General features: G+C 40.4%; 1 protein-coding gene across 1 annotated transcript in view; it reads left to right on the plus strand.

Moving 5' to 3' along the window:
- The first annotated feature begins 857 nt into the window (after positions 1-857).
- The window catches only part of LOC111266286 (low density lipoprotein receptor adapter protein 1-A), a 43,914-nt gene continuing 19,316 nt past the window's right edge, over positions 858-25,455 (plus strand). Inside the window, exons 1-3 of the mRNA XM_022843651.2 lie at positions 858-1,288; positions 3,303-3,358; positions 23,801-23,907. Of these exons, the coding sequence (XP_022699386.1) occupies positions 3,304-3,358; positions 23,801-23,907 (162 nt within the window). The 5' untranslated portion in view covers positions 858-1,288; position 3,303. The remainder of the gene's footprint in view (positions 1,289-3,302; positions 3,359-23,800; positions 23,908-25,455) is intronic.

Here is a 25,455-nt window from a genome sequence, read left to right on the forward strand (position 1 = left end):
TATATCGTTTCTGGCAGTGCAAAACAGCGCATTCCGGTATTGGTAAATTGTAAACAGCTGCCGAATGAAGTGCTTGAAGGACGGATAGACGGTGGTACAAAGTTGGAAAAAGGACAATACCCGTAACACCTTAGAGGGACTATAGTTGTTGACTACCGTGATGAACCGATTCTTTACTGCCTACAGAGGTGTACTAAACTGCCAAGTGGCCCTCTGACTCGTTAAACGACGGGATACCGACATCGTTGTTACTATCCACTTAGCGATGTTGTCTGCTGAACTGTGAGTCGTGTCCTGTGTTATTATTACATGATTGGATATTAACGTCACCACCAAAATTGACTATAGCCGTTAAACCATTCGTGCATTTATTGATCGTCGAACTACGGCGTCAGGAAGTGGTGAACGACTTGGACCACCATCAAAAGTGACACCCACACAGACAACTTGTGCCCACTAAATCACATCGATAGGATAGGTACTTTTAGCATCTTGCTAGTTATACGACCGTAAGAGGCCCGCGTGGTGCTGGCCCGTCTTGTATATGATATTGGTAGTTCTCAGTGTGCTGTTCGCACTTGTCTATTTCTAAACATTGACTGAGAACGTCACACCTCAGCAACGTCGTAATCAATTACTGTAGCATACCACGGCACGAGGTACCCATCAACATTACCATTGGCTTGGAAACGATATCATCGCCAGCATCAGCGTCCTCAACTGCTCTCGAATGAAGTAACTCTATGGTGCCCACCTCTAAAATTTATCCGTGTTTATAGTAGCGGCAGCAAGCGCCGTTACGCGAGTGGGCTAGCGCGAAAAATTTTCTACAGGCGACATCGTTGCTTTGAGGGGCGAGGGTCAACGAGCCGAACGGTGAGGGTGGCTTAGTTGGTGTTCTCGCGCGTAGTCAATAATAACCAGACGGTAGTGCATATTGCGGGCACCGGGAGCTGATGTATAAGAGACTGGCTGTGAAAAGTGAAGATCAACATACTGTGCAGTGGTCGCGCAACTGCCATCGGTGATATTGCACCTCACAGCGAACTTCAATGCGATCGAATTTGGCGCTCCAACTGTTGATGTTCAGAACAATTGTTCGATAAACCCAACTTTTCCGAGTAGATTACGGATTTAGGTGACTTCATCGATACTTTTTATGAGTGTATGCGTGTGTGTGAAAACGGGTGATCAAGTGCTAGCCATTGGATTAACTGTAGTGAGCTAAAACTGACACATAAATATTAGAAAACATTGTGCCAGTGTCAGCCGTGTTGAATAAATTCAGGTAAGTTACATCTTACCACTATGGTGTAATTGCAAGGTGTTAGCATACAAAAGTTATGGGGATATGGGAGGTGCGCTAAGTGAACACTGACAAGCTTTGCTTCGTGCTTAAGGAGAACATCTCAAATAGAAGGACCACTCGTTTTACGTAAGAGTTTTGGCAAATTTGAGGAAAGTCATTTTGATAATGACGTGCGGAGGGATCAAGTCCTGAATCAGGGCCAGTATCGAAATAAATGGCAGTTACATTAAAACTTTATAATATATTTATACATATATATGACTCCGATGTTGAGAGAGGCTTCTTGCTTATGTCAACGCTTGTAAATAATTCTACGGAAATGTAACTCATAAACAAGCAACGTCATTTTTCTCTATTTGATCCCGCTCAGCCTGTATATACATGCACCGTAGCTAATGCCGAATGACCATTCGCGGAGGGCGCGTGTTGTATTTGTGTCGATATTCAATTATGGGCAGAAGAGAAGCTGTGACAGTGGCAAGTTCAGTGAAATCTACAGAAATAGAGTTCGGTATATTTAAAAAGATTAGCTGTCGATTGCCATTGTGAGTCAATAAGCTTTGCACGACGTGTAGTGTGGTAGTATTAACATACGAATGATATTCATAATTTTTCTTAGTATCCTCCTTTATAACAATAACCTGAAATTTCAAGTTTGCCACCCAACACTGCGTTAGGATTGCATCAGACAGCTTTAGTGAACTTCAGCGCGGCGCAAACTTGCCGGTTTCAAGATGTTTCGTATGTCTTTATGCTTAGCGTTCAGGCACGTAACTACTACATTGCCAACATGACTCTCATTGTCAGTCATAAGTTAAGAGACACTTTTGTTTATCTACTATTTGTCCGGTATATAGTTAATGAAAATAAATCTTATAAGAACATCAAAATATGGAGCTCGAAAAGGCATTGCATTATAGCTAACTTGCCTTAATTGGGCCGTTGTATATTTGAACCTTCACAATTTATATCAGACGTGCTATAATTAGCTTCGCAAACGACCAACAATGCTGTATCGCACCGTCATAACAGTTTGCGCATAAGTGTTTATATAGCTAAGTTAAAATGGCAAACAGGAAAGCACACAAATGCTGTGGCAGAAAAGACGTTCAAGACCGCGAGAGATGGAACTGATCCTCTTCGGACAAAATCCGTTTCCAAAAAAATATGTCCTCATCTGCTGCTAGACCTACTGATCTGTTGGTATTGTTGACTTGATTTTGTCTCACTACTGTATTTATGCATCATCTGGTTCTCAGGGAGCGGTCCGCTTTAGCGGTCGATTTCCTCATAGCAGACGTACCCGAACAAAAAAATCTGAAACCGTCGTCACCAGCGTAATAATTATTTGGGAGAATGCATATGGGCTATTATCGACACCTTTACTTTTTCTGGTAAAAATGTGTCATACAGAGAGCTGCTTGCGTGTACGACACAAGACGAATCAAAGCTGACAATGGATGTAACAAGCCCAGTGCTATCCTGTCTTTAATAATAATTTTTTAATAATGATTGCCCCTAATTTTCCAGCTTATAAATAATATTTTTTCTTAGGGAATTATTTTCACTTGTAGTTGATTTATGAGATATGTGATATGAAAAATACATGTAAATAGATCGACTAGGTAGGATGTCTTAAATTTGTGGTAGCGTGTATCGATCGGCGTGGTATCATTCTCGTACAAATTCGAGTGAGACTATTTAAGTGCAAGATGATCCACTACTATAAAAAAACACGATATTTGACCTACACAAACTTTTTCGCAGTGTCCCGTTTATCTAAGTACTACAACAGAAGTACTTAAAAAATAACCCGTCTCCACTTGATCGTCCTGCCGTTGCCATTATGAGTATCCCATTTTCTTTTTTTTTTTCGGGAGTGAGGCGTAAGCCATTATATCATGTGGTTTTTTTTCGCTTAGATTAAAACTGGATTATCGAGTAATTTTAATGATATGTATCTAAAAGAAATACCATTAAACTGTGTTTTTAGGATGAGTTCCGGGTGGAAAAACATGTCGGGAATTCTCGGCAAATGGAAACACAAAAGTAAGTTTTCTCCTTTGATTCTAGTGCCCAAAGTTAATTTTTTTGCCATGTGCTTTTTTTTCTAATGCGCATAATATTTGGTGCTGATAATAGTAATAAGGGTGTTAGGGAAATTTAAATGTGCATTGTAACATTTTGTTCAGCATCTTACCTTATGGATTTGAAAGTTTACACGTTCGTATAAGGCAATAGCAAAAATTATGTAAAAGTAACAGATTTATTCGACATCTATAGGAGCGAAGGTGTTTTTTACCTATGGTACCAACTTGGTGAAGATGGGCTCGTTTCTGAACGTACCAATTCTCCAAAACTCTTAGTTCGTCATACCTATCTGGACGACGAGCAAAATAGGAACTGCTAGATAAACATTCTAAGCAATACTGTATACTGAAGAATGTAATCTAATTTTCAATTTAGCTACACTCAAAATCGGATCGTCTATTTATTCCCGTGAATGGGACAGATTATTGAAGAATTTTATACGTCCCGAAAATTTTTTATTGAAGTACATTATGTGTACATATATGAAAATGGCTTGAGCGTCTAACGCATCGCCATTGCGCCAAAATACCGCGGTGAATTTTAGGCTATATAAATATTTTGTTTAGTTCCTAAATATACTTCTGTAATTAAACGAATGCCACGACGGTTCTTTTGATCGCTGCACCTTATCGATGAACAATCCTGGGTAGTGTAGCCCACTGTAAAAAAAACCCATATAATTCCACAGTCCGTCAGCGTATGCTGAAATTCGTTTTGGTACTTTTCACGATAGGCTGAAGTTGAGCTTTTTCGCCCTGTCCTAAGGATTTGACCACATGGAAAATCAAGATTCACTTAGACAGCTCATTTATCGTATATCGTAATAACACTGGCGTGTTGGTAACATGGTGAAAAAAAAGTCCTGTTGCTTTTGTCTAGGAAACGAGTTTATCATAGGCGAATATGACAGCTCTCAACTTGACAATACAGTATTATAAACTGATTACATATAATTTGTTGATTTTTAGCTTAAATTAGTCGGTGTCGTACGTTTTCATAGATGGCAGGGGGTGGCTTTATAGTGAGTCTTTTTTACTGGAGGTCATGCGCGCAGTTCACCTGTGATTCGAAAATGTGTCAAGATCATAGAACAAATTTTACGGGGGGGGGGGGGGGGGGGGGGCTATTTACATATCGTATAGGTTGGCAACATTCCTGAGCATTGCGGTAATTATTAATTGGTAGCATAATAAATTCATGAAAAGGTGATCATCACCAGCTGAGAAATCATCAAATGTGTAGAATCTAGTGGCATTGAGCCACGAAATATATTATTTGTCGAATGCTATACTCATAGCGGTAAATCTTTAGCTCTGATAAGTGCGGAAAGAGAGATTTTCGTGAATCCACTCGGTTGAAAAACCGATAATGCAGGGATGAGAGACATTATGGAACTAGAGTCCCAAGACAACTAAAAAGCGCTTCTCATCCGTTGAGTTTTAGCTTGCCTATACTTGGCCATCCATTATACCTTTGTTAGCTCACAAGGCGACAGTTTTGACATAAATGGTAAGCTAGTTCGTAGCAAGGACTGTGTCAGGGCGATTATTGTACTTCACGATGAAATACGAACGGCAAAGCGTGAAAAATACCGTCGATTTACTAATATGAATCGGTGAACTGTTGTCAATGTTACTTATGACGCTTTAGATTGCGTCGCCTTTAGCAAACAGTTTTTGTACAAATTTAGCTGGAATATTTTGATTCACGTGGAATCTAGTCGTGTCCAGACTCATTTTTCGTCTTGTTTTTAAACATATTTTTTAGCAAGAGGACCTGTTAATAATTATCGAAGTAATGCCTCTAGAAGCTTTGTTTAAAGTATACCGAACGGCAGTACCGTATATTAAATTCGGATTTTTTTTAAACCTGATACAGCTGGTAATGCGTTTAACTCTACTACAATATATTTTCCAACACTAAATTAAAAGCAGTATTGATTGCACTGCTACCATCCAACAGTTTGAAACATCAGCTAGAAACGGCTCTTTAAAGGCCTTAAACTCATTTTTAGTATGTAAACATTGGTCCTAAGGCGATCCCTGTTCTCAGACTGGGTTTTCTGCATGTTTGATTTCTGTATGGGCAGCAGCCTGTTGGCGGGCCTAAGTAAAGCGTCCGATGGGAGCATTTCATCGTTTAGCTCGTGGTTAACTCGGTAGCGCGTTGCTTGGGGTCGCTATATTGAGCAGAGTAAATAATCGCAAAACGTTTAACTTGCTCGGGCTAAATCAGCAATGGGTCACTATTTTTTCGATATATCTTTTGTACGCATACGCGGTAGCTCATGAGGAAGACTTGTTCGGTCACGAACATACAATTATCTATCTGTCACCCGCTCACTTGCAAACTAGTTTAATGAAGCCGTGTTTTCTGAGCGCTGATCTGATTTAACACAGTCACGCATTTACGCTGTTCTATTTTCATACTCTTAATAGAATGTGCTCTTTTCAATCACAATTTGATTTCAATTCATCACACAATTTAAGACACATTGTTCAAGCAATGCTGCCAAATTGGTGAATAACATTCACGACCTCTGGTGGGACCGATGATTTTTTTATGTCGACAGAGGGAGAAATGTGTTATTCAGCTATAATTATTCGCACGGATTGTCTGATCGGCTTATCGGTTTTATGGAAGACCCGTAAATACATAAGGTGTATGACTTTCTGCTAAGAATTTGACTGGGTATTTCAAGTGTTTATACGTCGGAATGAAATACTAATAGATAATATCCTTATTTAAACATGCTTTGGTACTTCCTTCTTTTTATTGATGATCCCATGTAAAAAAGGTCCTCCCACCCCAACGTTTTGGGGTCGGTTAGTTGTCACGGAAACGGCGCTTCCCAAGCGCTGATGCTGCCCAAATGCGTTAGCAGCAGCAATAGTCGTCGCAGTGGAAATGGCCATCGTCGGCGGTCACTGGTCGGTTTTTGTGCGCGTCTCGTGTGCGGCCATGCGTCCCCAATATATATCTGCGACTTCTGCCGCTGCCATCGCGCTTGCTTTGGCGATTCAGGCAGTGATAACCACATGCACGGCACATTTATTTCGTTGGTGCTTACGCGGAGCAGTGTGAGCGGCAGCAATGAACAAACATGTTGTCTTGGGTTTGCTTGTTAGTTAGTTAACCCACTACTAGGTAAATGATGCTGCTTAACTCGCCGCTAAGCCGCGTCAATCGTTGGGATACTAACGCCCAAACAGAAGCCATTTACAATGGCAGTATGATCTTTGAATGGCTCGCTCGACGCCTAGTACCACCATATTCACTCCATATATCATAATGACATAAGGATTGGAGCGCTATTACCGCTGCTCAACCGGATGGCAATGAACGGCCAGGTCGGACGGACAGGCCGAAAAGTGACAGAAAAGCTGAATGAAAAATGGATTTATTTCTAGAATAATATTGTGTTTACACCGTTCGAGTGAGTACTTTGTCAATAGCAAGTACACATAGTTTGTGATATTATGCGTAGGCAAGTGACCTGGTTGTAGTACCGTATTCCGGTTGTTTAGGCCTCTAAATCAGCGATTAGTATGTGTTCTGTCTTGTTTGAATAGATGAGACGCTATCATTTCTTAACGTTCGTCATTAGGCAGATAAAGCTGGTGAGAGGCACAAAGTGAATTTAAGAACTGTTTTGGAAGTATCTGCGAGGTGGACGATATGGGATATAGGAAACTAGAGTCTCATAGACGTGTGCGCGTCTTACGTACATAGGTCTCTATACGCTGCACAAGTCACCTGCACTAGCATAACAGTAGCGTACGACCTGTGGCAGAAAATCAGTTTGGTACTAATAGGAAATGTATATCGTCTATATTTTTTTCAAAAAAAAATAAACAAGTGAAAAAACGCTGTTAGCTAATTGGCGCGATCGTTGCCTGACGAACGGTTGCTGTATCCACTAAAAACCGAACGGAAAAGGTTGCAGAGCGTGTTAATGCATTGGCTATAATAAAAATATTTAATTGTTACTTTGAACAAAAATCAGCTGCCATTTAACGACAGAACAACTCTTTTGTCACGGCTTTCTGTTGATGTTTTTGTTGCATTTCTCATTAAGTTGTTTTTCGTAAGTTTTTACCGCCGTTCGTATTATAGTATGACGTGAAATCATCAGCCAGCAAGGCCAGAAGACATTAAGGTTTCTAAATATATTTGCCTCGTCGCGTACCTATTTCTGGCTGGTAAATGAAAAAGCCGTCCAGATGGTTTATGAATAGTTCAAGGTAGTGACGGAAACCGCTGTTTTAAAGCAGGATCTTGCAGCGGCTTCCAAAAAATACGCGATAAATACTTGATAATTGGCGTGCGATCAAAAGCAGCTTAAAGAGCAAAAGACGAATTCGGGGATTAGAAGAAGGTTCTGGCAAAATGTGTACTGCAAGCGAATGGCAACATGAATCTAAATGTAGTACAACAAATAAATTAAGACGGGGTTACAAATTCACTCAAACTCCGAACTTATGACCATGTGTTCTCTAGGTTATAAGTTACAATAGGTTAAAAGTCAAGTTGTGGATATTGCCTACGGTGCACCGATTCAATTAACACGCTGATACCCAAATTCTCATAGCCTAGAAATTTAAAGGAAAAATTCTCTCCCCATTCGATCGCGTGGCTTACGTAGTGAATCAGCAACTCCTTATTTGGATTCTATTTTTTTAGAAGGAACTTGCAGGTATTGAAGTGGCTCAAGACATATAACCATCTGTTTTATCATAACTTAGCATATGACTATTAATTACGGAAGACGTTATCAGAAAGACTAAGGATACTGGAAGGATCTAGCTAGAACGTATGGGTTGTAAACGCTTTTAGGATCTACTAGATTTACTGATACCATCATAAACATGCGTTTGTCCACGGTATCGGTAGTACATGGAACAGATGTAAAATATCCGCGGTATTTGCTAAATCAATGGTATATTTGGAGTGTAATCAATCTAATTTATTGTTGTGGCGCGTCGTTTGCGACGGTCCTTTTAATAACTCTAGAGATTTTGCTTAGCTGTTATCCATTCTATTCTTAAGACTATGTAGCGTTTCAGCAATATTTGGCTGATATCACCCCATTTTGAAGATCGTTACAAGCACAAAAGTATCTTCTTTAAAATTTTGAGTAGGCAACGTTAATTACTTGTAATACGATTTTCATCGAAGTTCCGCCGGTTTCTCATCTCTGGCTTACGGTACAGTGTTTTGCATAAATGACCAATGATAAAACAGCTGAATATCACAGCCGCTAGCAGGGTGCTACCAAACAAAAAGCCTTTCGTGTTCAGCCGCGCGATACCAAGCTGCTATGTGATGCCAACGATGTATCCCACCCCACAGGCACACCAAATTTTTCTAGGCCTCCACGATTTGTTTTCTCCATTCATGATCACTTGGTTACATCTGGCTTGCTTTCACACTGTAAACATTCTAATACTGTCGATACATCAGATCAAAGTGGTCCGAGCACCTGGCAAAGTTATTCAAACAGCGTTCCACAATCGTTTACAAGACCAGTCGCTAAGCGTATGGCATGATCTGAGCTGCCGGCCTGTCTACGTTTCGCAATTGCCGCCACTTACGCTGTGGCGCCGGCCGCCACTAATGACGGCAATGGCTGACGATTGTAGTAATAGTTCCAGAGTTTCGATGGTGTGTGTGTCCGCTGCCCCAACCCATTACCCTTTCTGCTAACGGTCACGCGTCTTACTAAGCTGCGCTGGCTCCTTAGTTTCCGGCCGTGTGGTCGGATACTGGCTACTTCTTATACGGAAAAAGCGTCAAGCCAAGCGTTGCCACCGCAACCAGTTGATCGGGAAGCCAGTCAGAGGGTTACTTTGTAGTTGTTCTTCTGCGTCTGCTAGAAATGCTGAAAAGCGGGAAAAAGAAAAGGAAAAAGGAATGGAAAGTACCTATAATAGAATGACTGATCAATAAAAATAGAAAAGATTAGTAATAGACGAGCGACACGAGTCACGAGCTGATGGCAGCGAAACAGTACAAACTATCAAGAGGGAGAAATCGGACCGGGTTGCGACTTATAGATCGGTCACTTGTGATCAGTAAATTTTCGCTCAATCAATGAGAAAGGTACCGCCACCGGTATACAGGAAAACGTTTTACAAAAGGATTCACTATCAGCTAACGTCTACTTTGATTGGGAACCGCTTGTCTACAATCATACAGTCGTGTCTACCTTAATGATAGCATCAGAGATCTTTATGTGTGTCTATATGTGTGCAAAAGAGGGCTTTGTGCGTACATAGACGCTGTGTCGTTCAAACCGTAAACGGTGAAATGATCTAACGTCGAGCAAGTCCATCGGTCCATTACAAAAACGGAAAAGAAAGACGACGAAAAACGGTGCTCAAAAGAAAACCTCGCCCAGTCGCTGTTGCCCACTGCCAGGGTTCTTTCTGGTGACCCTTTCAGCGCTGTTGATGCATTTCTATCGTAGCTTGTGCTGTTATTCGTGCGACGATCGGGACTGAGCCTGTAGATGACCATGTTCTCGTTCAGTTAGCGCTAGCGGGCTAGCAACCACTGGGGTTTCTATAATACGATGGTGGCCAGCATTGCCCAGTTGAACTTGCTTACTCTGACCCTTTCGCACTTGGCTCACCTGACCTACTCCCATTCAGGGAATAATGAAAGGGCAAATGGTTAAATTGCTAACTACGAATATCTGTTTATGTCGGCATCGTGCTGGTTGGCTATTGTATCGTGCAGACGTTGCAAGATATCAGCATATAGTAATAATATGCGTGCCTCCATTCGAAGATGATATCGGAATATAAATGATATCTAGGGAAGGACTCGAATAAGAAGACTGGCTTTTTTATTCCATTCACGACCTGTTGTTTGCCGTCACGGCGGCCTGTAGGTAACGGTGGATCAAGGAAGAAATACGCTATCGCCGTTGTTTTCAAAATTCGTGTTTTTCGTGCCACTAAAACCTTCTCCACTTATCTCTTTTGATTTTTTAAGATTCTGTGCTTCAAGCGTTAAGCTAAGCGGCTAAATAAGTTCTCCAACAGTTTGCTATGTATTTACATCTACCGGAGTCCGACATCAACAGCGTACGTCGTATCTTATAAGTCGTATCAAGGACCGGTATTTTAGGACTTTGACAAGGAAAATACGATTTAATCCATATAATCTAGCGAACAAATGAATCGAATAACACATGACAGTACCCATCTCTTGCTGCATTATACGAATATATTTCACAAAACCCTTTTTGGCAAGCTGGTTAGATTGATATAAGTGTCCGTCCTGCCGACCCGTTCTGCAGGCTGTCCGTTTATACTCGTTGACCTTCGACGTTTAAAGCAGTAGGCGCAGTTCTAGTAGTAACGTTTACACGAATAATAATAATAATAATAGTACATCAAGTCGGAATAACAATGCAAGCCATGCAGTCACGTAACGGTTTGTGCCACGACGAGCGTACAATGATAATAGAATCGAACGAGGTCATATATCGGTTTAATGGTCTCCGGTCTCCTATTAACAGCTTAGACGCTCATAGTCAGCGCAACTTTACAATTCTCGTATAGAACAATTAAACTAAAATGTCGACCTGTAAAGTAACCTGCAAATACCTATAATTACAGATTGATCTCTTGCCCGATTTTACACAGCGGCGTCGTGTAGCGGCAAACAGTTGAATACGGGTTTGTTGCTGACCGCGTGTGTTCTTACTACACGAAAATATCTGAGCTTTCTTTGTTGTAGAAATCGGTGCATTGTATTTACAGCGTTATTGACTGGCTAGGCATAAACTATCGAGCGTCCTAGGTTAATTCCATTTTAATAGAAATCGCTTAGATGGAAAAATTCGGGTAAAACAAAATACTGCAATTCTCTTTACGAATGAGTATCGTGTATTTTTTTGTTGTATCTGTCTCGTATCATACGTAGTGTCACATATAACTACGCGCAAAAAAATCTGTTAAATGCCATAAACGAAAGACATTTTGATTACGACCTGATTCTTCTAAGTAAGAGTTGGACAAATATGCTCTGATACGTATAAGATAATTTTGAAAATTGGGAGCAACAGCATTGATGTTTCAATATGTTCTTCTACAAAAACCAACATTTTTTTGTATATTAATATGTAACTAACGTACTCTTGCAAGAAGGATTGCGCAACTTTTTTTTGTCTGCTTTGTTTGATTCTGGTCTGTCTAATTGCTATTTTGGCTCTGCGCGCAAGATTTCGGCTATTGTTTTCTTGAGGAAACACTATCCTTCGTAACTTCAACGATTCCTTCACAAGCTGCATCAACCTGGGCGAAGGTAATCGTACGGTATTACGATTCTCGTACGTGCATTTAGGTTTGCTGTTTGTTGACGTGAACGATGCTGCTACACTTCGTGGATCCGCATTGTCTATTGCAGATAGCTTCTAACCATGATTCGTAGCTATTTCACGGGAAAGCATATATCGACTTCATGACTTTTTCAGAATCGCTTACAAGGAAGTATATCATTAGCAAAAGGCACCATCGAAACTGTTATATCGTAGCATCTCATGGTTTACAATTATAATTAATAGAGGTGTACAGTTATTTACAATGAGCCTTGTTAGATTGACTGACAACAAAAATATGATTCCTCGACCGTCTCTTTTTCTGAAACTATTTCAGTGGCTTTTGTAAGTCTTCCAACAAAGAAAGCGAAGAATCAAAACGTTGCCAACCAGTTCGCCAAAACTGATGGGTTGGGGGTGTGATTAAAGCTAAACTGGGTTATTCAAGCACTTGCAAAATACTTACTCCGATGATTCCTGTGGATGTGAGGTACCATTGAAATATTTGTTTAAAGTTACACTATGACGTAAGAACGATGGCGTCTACGCACTTTTATTTAACATAATAAATATAGGTATAAAGTTTAAAATATACTTGGTTCATTTTTTTTTTTAAATACGGTTATAAACTAATGTTATTGTATCCATAAAAGGTCTACAAAGATTCGATAGTCTACGTAAGCATACAAAAATTAGCCAGAACGTATTTTACTGATCAGCTGATGAGACGGACGAAATCAATCAAGCAACCAAGAAACATATCTCGAGTTACTGCTCACCATAAGCAAGCGTGTGTATAGGCCAGAGGTAAACACTCTTTGAACCCATTTTTACCTATGACGTTCACCTCTGGGCCATAGGATTGTATGGAAATGAGAAATGCTCATCTCGTGGACCATTATCGCTCTTCCGTGCACACAAGAAAGTCTTCTTCTTTTCCCGTTGTCAGGCGGCTACGTAGTTTTGACTTTTACAACAGCGGCAACAAAAAAAAATGAAAGTCACTTCCGTTTTATTGTGCTCCCCTTCCCTTACCCGTCTATTGCCACTATCAGCCATCCCGTCCTTCGCGTTCACTTCTGGTTGTTTCGGCGATCAGAGGCAACCGCTCGTTCGGTCGTTCCGTAGATGAATCGTCGCCACTAAAGTAAAACTGTATTCTGCCCGGCTGTGCTTATTTTTCTCTAAAATGTATACATCTGTGCTCCTACGCGAGCCGCTTGCAGTTGTGGCAGAAGCTTTGATCAGAACACGTTAGTTGATGTTTGTGGTGAGGATGTTGATTGCTGGTACGTCCTTGTACTATACGTGGTCGGTCCTGAAGCCATGCGCATCAGCAGTCACTGCCTGGGGCCGTCCGCAAGGCAGGCCTGACAGGCAACGCTTGCGACGTCTATAAAATGCCATCTTCTCTCTGTAGAGCCTCATCAACAACAGTTGGTTGAATGTTACCGCCCAGGAGAGGAATATTGTTATATAGCGTGCTTCCTTTATCGTCATTACGCCACCTAGTGGCAGTTTGCTGCATCGGTCTCGTATACACATACTCCAAGACAACGATTATTACAACTACTAATGGTGTTGCCACAGAGGACGGCAATGGTATATATAGTTCCTGTCATTTTTCTTGCTCAAGACAAATCGTTTTCAATGATTTGCCTAGAGCGTGTATAGGCGCCATGACGTTTTTATAACACGACATGATAAAGACAAACATATTTAAAAAAATAAAGCACTATTGAATATATATATATATATATATGTATAGTAAAACCGCTCGGTCTGTAGACTGTAGTGATGCTTTGACATGACTTAGAGATTTTCTTAAGCACCTAAAAGAGTAACTCGTTGACATTGATAAGTTATCCATGTGACCGTTGCAGTGCGTCCTTAATGGAATAATGCTTCGCAGTGTTCCAACGTGACATGTTTTCGGTGTTAAAGTCAAAGCTCAAATCCTACATTGTTTGTCTAAATGATGTTTTACAGCAAATGTTGATTTCGATATAAACATATTCCATTAGATGATTTACTCGAACAACATTCGAGAGGTATAGAATCATCATACTGTTATAAAAAACATAAATCTTGTTTATATACGCATAGTTGTTACTGTTCTTCATGTTCAAATAATCATTAAAAGCGTGCAAAACTAATATGAAACCGAGGAACAACGTTCAAAATACTTTAGCCATAGTCGATCTTTAAAAAGGAACACTTTCTTCTTAGATCAGAATTGAATCAATCGCTCGCGGCTGAAAACATCGATGTGGCGTTTTATTTTTCCGAGCGGGTACAGTCACCCTGGTGTTATTTAATACCATTCGAATTACAACAGGACCGTATAATAACGAAAAAATATCGAAATTGTACTTGAAAATTAGGACCACTGTTTGTGATGTAACGTCATCAGTTAATTTCGGGTTCAGTATCAGCTGGCGTTTCTCCGACAGCTATCATTGATGTAAGTAATAGCCCACATAGCGGAGCCCCCTGTCGTTTTATCGTCCATTAGCGTTGGCTAGTTAAGCTGCGCTGTTACCGTTATAGTACCTGCGGGATAGCAGGCGTGACACTAAATCGTAATGGTGGCACCGGGGGAACAAACCGGTGAGATAGGTACGAGTCGTCGAGTAGGAAGCCAAAAGATGTGGCTGTTTACAGTGCTCGGCACAGCACATTATGCAACTCCGTACAGACGAGCAAGCCAATGGGTAACCAGCGTAGCCGACCTGAAACGTATTGTCACAATGTCCACACACAGACAGACTCACGCACAACGTTCAGGCGGGGGAAGTGTCATGGCTGTAGTAGTCGACCGACCGAAATGTTTAGATAAGAGATAGGCGTGGGCTGTTTGGCAGCAGTCGGCGCTCGGCTCGTTGATGTTTCGCAACATGCGGAGTAGGACGACACGCACATTCTACTGCGTGCCAGCAGCTCAAACCTCATTTCGTATCAGAACTGGCTGGTTCAATTGGTAACCGGGCATCCGCGTGGCAACAGTGACGCTGACGCTACACGCAGCGTTACGACTACTGTAACGGCTTAAGTTAAGCGTTGATTTCCAAAGCGACGCAGACACGCCAGCTGGCTATCTCATCTCGTTCCATTTACTTGCTCCGTAAAGAACCGAGACTTACTCTCCTTCCTGCTAAAGGCTGGAAAATAAAGAAAGCTGCTCCTATGTAGCTGCAGTGCTAAACAGAGACAGTTGAGTCAGAATTCTACTGATGGTCATTAGCCGTCAGCTAGCAGAACTGCAGCTGGAGCTATTGCGAAATGATCAGTCAATCAGTATAGAATGTGTGTAACGAAGACCTGACTACATAATCAGAACGGTTTTGGCCGTTCTATCAATCATTTATTGCCAACGTTAGTAATGCTGGCGCAGATTTTTCGTCGCAAACAATATGCACAATATTAAAAATGAATAAGGCATTATGAGCACTATGACGCCTCAGGACGAAGACGAAAACAAACGCAATGATACTGCTATGACGACTTTTTCTTGCATATCATACTTGATAATACGGATCAGTCGTCCCTTTGCTAATGCCAGGTCATAATGGAAACCCTTCACGAAATGGCCCAATAGTTCATTCATAAAACAGCAAGATATATGTAAGTGAATGATGACACCGACAGGATTGTGTGAATACTTATTCTTAACGATAAACCTTTGTTTGTGCTTTCCCATCTCAGTTTTAATGGTCTGACATAGGTTAGTTGAAATAGCCTTGAATAGAAGACAAGAATATTGCGTATAACATGAGCAATATATTGTAAAATATTTGCTATGTAACACGAAGAAGTAGTTTATTAATTACCAGTTAAACTTACTGGAATAGGCTGACGCAAAGATCCAACTATAGCGCAAGTTGGCAAGCTTGCAGCCTAGAAACAACTTGACAACGCACAAATATACAATGATGTGAAATAAATGTGAAAATAAAATTTCATCGAAAAAAAAAACAAATTCAATTCTGTGATGTTAATAGAAAGCATATTATTTTGCTTTATCCTGCGCTAACAGGAAGCATATGTAATTCATGTATGGGAGCTATTAGTTGAATAACTTTTGTTTCGCAGTAATCCGATTCGTATGTGCTTCTAGAGAATTTTACGATCCATTCGATTCAAATGATGACGTAATAGTGGGTCTATGTTTTATAGATAAAGGCCAGCATGCATAACTCGATCATACACGTTAATTTAACCCACACAACCCACCTGGCCGTTACAGCTTCCGCTAAAAAGTGTTCTGGCCACCCATGTGATTAATGTACGCATAGAATTTCTGCTAGCGTATAACTATCTATCAATGAAGTATCAATAACCATACCTAGCGTAATCTGGCATGCTTATCCGTCACAATGCTCACTCGTAGAGGATGTATCGTTTGTCAGCCGCGATTGTATTTTGGAGAGGTATTGAAGTGTGAAGGAAATCCAGTTGTGCGTTATTCGCTCCTTGATCCGCCGTTTTGAGCAAAACACAGAGGCGAACGGAGAAGCATATATGACACTTATACTATAAATACAGATGGGCAGATACTGACTAGTCCAAGGATTCAATAGATTTGGGGACGACAACGCCCAACAATGTAAAATAACCAAACCCGCTTTTTTACCCGTTCTGCGCACCTTTAGACGGGTACGTTTGCGCACGATGACGATGACGATGTGCAAATCGCAGATGACAGTATGGCTCAGATTTAAATCGTCTGCATGTATTCATGAATGTATATCTGAGTTGTCCTTCCACTGAGGTATCATTGAATGTTTATATGGTTCCTCGTGCAAACCTGAGTGATCCGGAGACGACTCTTTTGCTTGTTTTCATTTCCCTGTCTGCACTTACAGGATCCATAGGAGTGCACAACTTCATCTTGGCTGTCACAGACAGGTCAATGCAGAAGGTACTCGAATATATCCTAAGTCCTCATAGAAGTAGCAAATGGCTAGATGGTCATGGGTTCTATTACCACAACTCCTACGAATCGAAGTCCTAAGCCCTGGGAGACTTGAAATAATTGTGTTTTGTGGTAGCGTTTGTAGACAGCAGGGCGTTTGTAGACTTAGATAGTTTAAGAAGGCTTACTAAGCAAATAACCCGTACATGAAGCGACGAGGTTTACATAGGTGGTTATGCCTTGCAAAAGCTCAGTTGATTTGTAAATCACTATTTTGAGCGGCGATTTACATATTTATATAATGTTGATTGATTAAGTAATTTCGTTGACACTATTATATAGGGTTCGATTACGATCGACTGACCATATTTTGCTTTTCATATTATCGGCGTCATGTGCCGTTAGTTTAAAAGCGGCGTTTAACTTGCATTTATATTCACAACCATAATGTTACATAATAATGCTATCTATCATAAAAATAAAATTCATCCCTTTGCTTTATTGTGTAACGTTTCATTTGCGATTGATTCATCAGCGGCCCAAACAAGGCTTTTACCAAACCCTACAGTCGTTTCGTACGCCCGAGATGTTCCGCAACGAGCTGAACTGACAATAGCTAGATTTTCGTTGGAAAATTTAGCGCCAGGTATATACAGATGGAAAGACCGACTCATTCTCGAACTTCGTTTTTATTCACAGGGCACATACACAGAACTTCCTTCAAACAAAAGACCACTGCAGATATCGTTGATAGACAGCGTTGCTGCTTCAAAAGCTGGCAACGAATGGCAAATCGTCCCGTATGTATGTATATGTAAACGTGTCTATGTATATTTACGGATTCGCTCAGCGTTTATATGTATATGTGTGTGTCGCATTTGCATCTCAGCATTTCCGTATTCTGAGGAGTCACCAACAAATCATAGCATTACTTTGGCGGCCAACTAACGCTATTGCGGTAGCAAGAGAGAGCCTATTGTCAGCTCCTGCTGTTACTGGAGTCGCTGTTTGCATGTACGAAACCACAAGTAGCGGTCGAAAGTACAATCGAGATGCTAACGGAACGGAGCTAGCTTAACCAGTGAGACGGCCAGATCCCGTATATCTTTGTCAGAAATGCCGACTGTGTAAAGTTCATTAAGTGAAAACTGAGAAATTATGATACCAGTAACACAGTTATGAAAATTACCCTGAACATAGAATATGTCTTGCAGAATGAAGGATAATGGGGGAAGACGTTATCCTCGTGCAGGGCATCCATTTGTGCTGCCTGCTTTGTGGGGCTGATGCTAGGTGGAACAGCGTCTGCTTAGAAAGAACTGTGTGTTGTTTGGTAGCATATATCATTTTCATATATAGACCAATTTAACTTCTATTCTTGACAGTCTGATGTTCCTTTGCCGGCCAACGACAAATTAAAAAATAGTCACCTTAATATCATCATCCCTTACATATATACCATATTTTTCTATGTAGATTATAACTTAAAGTGGATGTCTATGCCAAAGCCCGGCGACAGCATACTTCCTACTGCGAGATCAGAACCGATTTAATTTGACCAAATTGGGTCCAAAAAGTAACTTACACCGTATAATATCTCAAATGAAGTTAAAAATCGCAAGCATTAATGAGATAAAAACCTCTGCCATTTCCACTTGGAACATAATATGTATTGCAAAAACTAAACGAGCCAACACGCGGGGACGACGTATGCTTTTGTCATAAATATAAGTTCCGAAAAAAGTTCATTGTGTAACAGTCACATAGGATTACAGATTTAACGAATATTGTACTATATTGATCGAAACAACAGCTCTTGGCATTTCAGGTGGCGACGTTACAGCACTAGATACGATAAAAACTCAGCAAAATTTAACAAATCTTCCTCTCTACATTATGGCTACAGCCTCGTAAATTTTAGATTCAACGCTCGAAAGGGATTAATGGAAGCCTCGTAATTGTTCGGCAAATGCTACAAGCTGCCTCTACTGACAGACGCACTTACCGCGTTACGAGTACCCTTAGGTAGGTTGGTACACTTAAGGCGACATCAAAACTGTCCTATTAGATCAACATTAAGGTAATAAGCATTTATGCCAATTTCGCTGGCAGAAAGGTTCAAATGGTGTCATCCACGCCACAGACAGATGAGCGTCTAAAGCACTGACAAGCTACCATTTTTGTTCTGAGCTTCACAGGTGGTACTTGTGCAGGGTAAAAATCAGGATCTTTTGCAACTGGTTCTCGTAGTCGACAGCTTAGACATCAAATCCTTACGACACTCTATTCGTAGAAGGGAATGCTTTAGACAATAGTTACGTGCTTTCATGTCCCCGCAGCAACCATCTAAATAAATTATTTTCTATGAGAAACTTTAGAAAGCACCACTTTTTAACTTGAAGTGGCATTACTGGTTAATTAAGAACTATGATAACCTGAGATAGCATCGTCTCGTTTGAACATCCCATGATCTCAAGGTCAAGAACACCTAAGCTTCGTCGTGAGTTTCGTCTGTTGATAAATATGTGATATGAAACGGTTAACCTTTAAGACTATAACAAGCTGATATTTTTTTTAATTATATTATTCAATTCCCTTGCGCGCTTAAAGCCAGACAAGAGCGGTTCTTTTTTTCTGCTCACTAAGCCGATGCGGCACCTTCACGTAGCTAAACCTAAGACCGTCTGCGTAAATTTACGAATAGGACGATCGCAAAAGGCCATAACGGAAGACAAGCAGCTGGTTATAAGTATTATTGGTAGCTTAGAGGTCACGTGTTTGATAGTTAAACTTAGGGATAATACGTTCGCAATCCACGCGTGGACAGTTTTCACTTGGCGGTGGAAGGGGCCAGCCGTCTGCAGCAACCGTTAGTAACAATACTCGACGTAAACTCGAAACGTTTATTTATTTAACGCCCGTTATAAAATATTGCTCTACTTGGAATAGTCAAACAAAGAATACAAATACTTATTTATATTCTCTGTTTGACTATGGAATCGAGCGTCATTTGGGAAATTGAACGGTATCACTCGCTCGCTATATATATCAAACAGGTGCCTCTAGTTCATCTGTTTGCTTGATACGATAATTATTCATTCGCTTAACATTAGCCATTATAGTTAGTTATACGCTATAGCAAAAGAGTGGAATTTGCGTTTAGCGGAAAAATCAGAGGGCAATTTTGAGCTGTCGACACAATAGTAAAAGTATCGACATTAAAAATCCCTAAACTTTTCTTTAATATCTAAGAATAATACCGTGACACAACATAAACCCCACTTAATGCATTGATACCCAGCAAAGCAGCGCTGTGCTGGTGACTTATTTCGAACATATTTGCCCACTCTTTCCCTGTCAATATTCCGACTCTATATCTATACACATTTTAAACGACTTACGGCTTGAATAAACTGGAGGAGCAGACAGATCCTGGCAGTATGACCGGCGTCTATAGCACGATGTCGCCTTCTCTATTTCAGACACACGTTAAGTACGTGGTAAACTCACCAATGTAATCTGTGTCGTTGGCTTCAGGTGGTAGTTTTTCAATCGAACGAGGACCATGTGTAGCAATGATGTAATACCAACAAGCCAAACAAATCGTCGTCGCCATGCCCTGTCGCGAAGTTCCGTTCCCGAATTGCTTAATCACCTCTTCGCTTATTGACTGCTGCAGCGTGTCCTCAATCTTAACTCAAACTGTGTTGCTTTTGTATACCGTCACAGCCCCTGATACGACTTGTTGCTGGCCAGGCCACTATGCGGCAATCAGATATATATTGCAAATGTATTGGACATTACATGTCCATAGTGATACTGTTAGTGGAGCTTCGCGGCTTGTATGTTTACATTATCTTCCTTTCAACAAACATCCGTAAACCCGCCATTTTTAACCTCTGTTTTTTGATTTAAGCTCGAAATAACGGAAGGCGAAAACTGAAACGTTATTATCGGAGTAAATCGCGTGCATCGTTAGCTAAATACGAGCTATTGTTGTATTGACGCGCACGCCACATTAGTGAGTCGAGGTAAACAGCTTATTCACAAACCACCGACGGTCCGACGCTAGCTGGCTGGACAAACAGCGATTGATTGACTGGCTGGCATACCAATGAATGAGATAAATAGGCCGTACTAGCCATTAAGGTTATAGGCTTCTAAATTCGGCCGCTGGAACCGCTACTTTGTTGCTGTTTTTGCGGCAACCTCAGTGCCACAGCTTGCTTCATGAACGTTTTTTTGCCAGCAGCTATGTGTTATATATATGCCGGCTCTAGCCTGCATTGGAAGGTGGCTTCAGTGATTGGAGCCTTGACAGAAAGCATAGAAGATCTGCGCAAGGGCTGTCATCATGTTGGCTCGATAGGATTTTTTCGAAAGTAAAATATTTGCAGCAGGGCAATTTGATTTGAGTGCAACATACATGTAGGAGAAATATACGTGTTTTATATATATGTATATAATATCAAATTTTGTTGAATTTCCGTGGCGTCTTTGCCTTGTAAAGCTTTCTGTCCGAGCCATTCACACAGACCCAAGCGGTAAACAGAGTTTGAAGAAAACGCGCATGGGCAGATCACCAGTATGAGTTGAGAATCGACGCGGCGTTATGTGGCTACATGTTACACGATGGCTAATTTCGAAGTAATATGAACGTAAGAGAAGAGACCTTCGACCGATGCAGTTCCGCCCCGAACTTCAGCATTGCCTCTGTAGCGAATGATGCCATGTTTGTGCTCAGTCGTTCCGTACAATGCTCATGTCTCTTTGCAAATCTGTCCTGCCGACGAATACGACAGCGTCGAAACATTATAAAAGTCTCTATAAAAGAGACGCCCACCGTATTTAGTATTCCGTGTAACGGAATTACTTGCGTCTGCTGCACAACCTTTCAGGTGGAAAAAGGATGCAGACAGAATACAGAAGCGTGCACAGGGAAAAAGCAAAAGTAGAGAAGTGAAGTACAACTGCAAAGCAAACAAAATGACAATTGTGCATATGCAAGACATATATATATATCTATATTGAGTTGCCGGTTTTAACGGCTACTAGCATGTTTGCATCGTTCTACGTCCCAAAAATGATGATTCATTAGTCGTCCTAAGGCGATCATAAACAGTTACTAAGTTCTCTAGGATTGCATCCTGTTTTTGTTGACATCGTTGTACTCTAGATGCTTGCAGGCCGCTGAATATAACTTCACTCTAATGAAGCATCATTACAAGACATCAAAAAACTATCTCGAAACTTCGGCATGCAACGTGTCAGTCGGATGAAATGGATGCATAGGAGAACTTTGCTACATGTGCTACACCTTGTGGCATATGTGTCACGTTATGAGCTCGATTGTTCATTATCTTCTCTCGGCTATCCACTTCACCCTACGTTACTCTTTTAAATACTGACGCTCTTACTACTAAGATTTTTCAAATTCTTTTTGGCTTCAGTGTGGCTGGATAGTTTGAATAACTTGTCTACATCTGACCTTTACGAGACTTGTGCTTCACTGTAGAACTATGAACATGTCCTGATATTCATCTAGCTCGGCTTTGACGGCAAATTTACTTTTTTTTCCCACTAGAAATCTAATCCTTTTCACCAACTGTAGGCCCACCTTCTATCGTGAATATACGCCATCCAGTATATTCTGAAGTAGTGGAACTTGAAGTAGCGATTGCCTATCTGTCTCATTATTAGTATGTTTTTTTCTGAATCCGCTCAGAAAGAGCACGTAGCAGTGTGTAGGATGGCTTAAATGATTGACGCCTTGCTTTATCAAGCTGAGAATACAGTACGAAGACCAACATGTCCAGTATGTGCCTCATATTATAATAAGAGGTAATGTTTGCGAGTTATTAATAAAATTCTTGTTTTACAAATGATAATGTGTATTTAGATGCGGTAGCTAAAACGACAAGCTCAATTCTGTCTGTCTAAGACGTGCACAGCCACCTCAGGAAATGTATCAGAAAGCAAACACAATCGATACGATTAAAAATTGAATCCAAGTTGATAATTTAACTTGACTTACGTTAAACGTATATGGAATCTAATATAAGTAATATCTAGAAAACAGATTCCTGGCTAATCCTGTTTCGCATAAACACCAGATAGCATAACGAATAATTGCACTTACTCAAAACTACTGTTTTTATTACAGGTATAAAATCCAAGTCTCGAGGGGGAAAGATTTTATTAAATTTCTGATGGGGAATTTTTATTTTTCCTCTGTATTTTTTTCTATAATCACGTTACCGCACTTTACTCGACGTGATAAAAAAAATATTGGAATGCATGACCAATTTACCTGGTTTTGTTAATTCGGCCGATAGCTGTTCAGTGTTTTGAACTCCTTCCTAAATACATATACGTATTATTTTAGAAACATATGCAGCATCGGTACCTATTCAACAGGGTCCCACGACGCTGAAAGAGACTGACTGCTTGAAGAAAAGGTTTTGAGTAACTAACTGATATATGATGTGTGGTACGGATGCATAGAACGTTAGCTATTGGATTGTTCTATTGTCTAGTACGACCAGCCTCGCGCAAATATCCATTCTACGTTGTGAGTTTAGCGTTGAATCCAATAAAGATATTGTATTAATAATAACAACAACTCATCCAGCGGCTAGCTAAATTACTGCGACAATTGGTTTTATGGATGGCGAAATGTCTTTCATCCATGCTGAACATCGAATGGTGGTTCCCAAAACACTAAATGTTTCCAGTTGGCGGTAATATTTGAAATTGGCGGTCCGTAGTACATTGTATCCTTTGCCAGCGCTAGTTTGCAGTCGATATAGCGTAACCGGATGGGAGACAGAACGTTCAAACTCTGATTGCAAATCATATTTCAGCTGTGGATGTTAGGCCAGATAATATGCTGGACACGTATGCTAGCGATCGGTATATATTAATATGCAGGTACGACTAATTTATTTCCTTACGTCTAAATATATCGATCAATCAATAATTAATTAATTAACTACAGGTTGTACTGTAACAAACAGATTGATATATATATATATATATATATATATATATGGTAGGACTTTATTTATATTAATATAGAAGAAGTTAAATTTTGGTAGAGATTTGTATTCGTAGCACATAAGTATCTAAGTCGCACATATAATATCTCTGGTTACAGAGCTTTCGGAAGAATGGTCGACCACTCCGGGGGCAAAGGAGCCTGTGCAGGAGGGAGTTACTTTCTATCTCAAATACCTTGGATCTACTTTCGTTGAAAACGCGAAGGTGCGTTATTTACAAGTTAATTTCGTATAGATCTGGTCTACTACAAAAAAACAACACCATACAAATTCAACAAAAAAGTCACTTTTCACCTACTTATGAAATAAAGTTAACTGGTTAATGTTTACATAGCATAGATAGTTCTTCAGACTATTTTATCATAAGTTAATATTTAGAAACTTTTGCCGTTAAGAGCTTGACGGATAGGGAGGTTGGAGCCTAGTTAAAAACTGTACACGTTGTTTTATTCATAAGGAGTTTTTTTTATCGTGTCAAGCCTTTCTTTGAATTAGAATTGAATCGTAGAACAACCCGGTACAACGATTGCTTGCCTCTATATTATCTTTTAAATCCTTCCTCACTAATTGAACGATGTGAGAAAATAAACGTTACGAGATCGCGTTTGCGTGAGTGGATGCATTTCTCTAACTTTAAGAATCTAAAAATCATAATCGACAGCTCGTACAGGTTATCAATGATTTATCCAAATCTTTTGTCAATTCTATGTTTGGTCAATGAATTTAAATGAATAAAACCATTTCAAATGCAGGATGAGTATCGTCCGTAACAATTATAAACATCTGAGATCGCATGCGAGACCACGTTATTTGATAAAGTGTGAGATACAATTCAAAATGCCTATTAGACAACCGGATGGTAGTTACCTATAGAAAAAAAAAAAGACTTCCAATCATTACTTCGGACAACAATACTAACCAGCGGGTCTGAATAAACAACGTTTTGTTTTTGGTAATTTATTCGTACAAACATCTCACGTTACTGGATCTAGCGGCGCACAATGGTGGCGTTCATCTTCGTCGACGTTTCGCTAGCTACCAAGAGTAACATGGTACAATGCGCTTTTATATGTCACTGGCTTCCATATATTTTACTGATTCTACTGTTCAGGCGAGATGATTCATAGGCGATAAGAGCTGGCTCTGCCAAACGAACACATGAGATTCAATTTGATCACACGAGTAGATGAAACTTCGAGAGATTTCCAGTCGGTAAAAAAACTGCTAAAAAATATATTTACAGCATGAATTTGTGCATATGTATAGAGCATAGAAATGTGGCCGACTCCCACAAGTCTAAATTTAATCTCTGTAAATTACTCGGTAAAATTAAGGGAATTAAATTTCAAACTGGGCCTGGAAGCCCAATACGAAGACTTTCACATATTGTGTATGCAATGCTGGTTGAGCAGGCCGTACGTGGCGTTAGCGAGCACATCATCATGGCTACAATGCGCTTAGAAGGTCTAGCTCGATTTTACCACTTTCGCCACGAGAACCGTCATGGGCTTAACCCATACAAATGAGCTACGCCGCTGTCAACTGCACGGACGATAATAACGGGTACCATAATGATACTGTGATACCCTGTCAGTTTCTTCATCTTTTGGTCGCCCATTACGCAGAACGAATCAGCAACGAAGGGCGCAGCTAGGTATAATACTAATATGGCAAAAACGAGTATCCCCCTGGCAACAATGTCGATAGTTGGTCTGGTCGACGAACGATGCTATTCGTTGATCAGTTGATTATC

The sequence above is a fragment of the Varroa jacobsoni genome, unplaced genomic scaffold (genome assembly GCF_002532875.2).
Source record: "Varroa jacobsoni isolate VJ856 unplaced genomic scaffold, vjacob_1.0 scaffold_1069, whole genome shotgun sequence".
Classification (NCBI taxonomy): domain Eukaryota; kingdom Metazoa; phylum Arthropoda; class Arachnida; order Mesostigmata; family Varroidae; genus Varroa; species Varroa jacobsoni.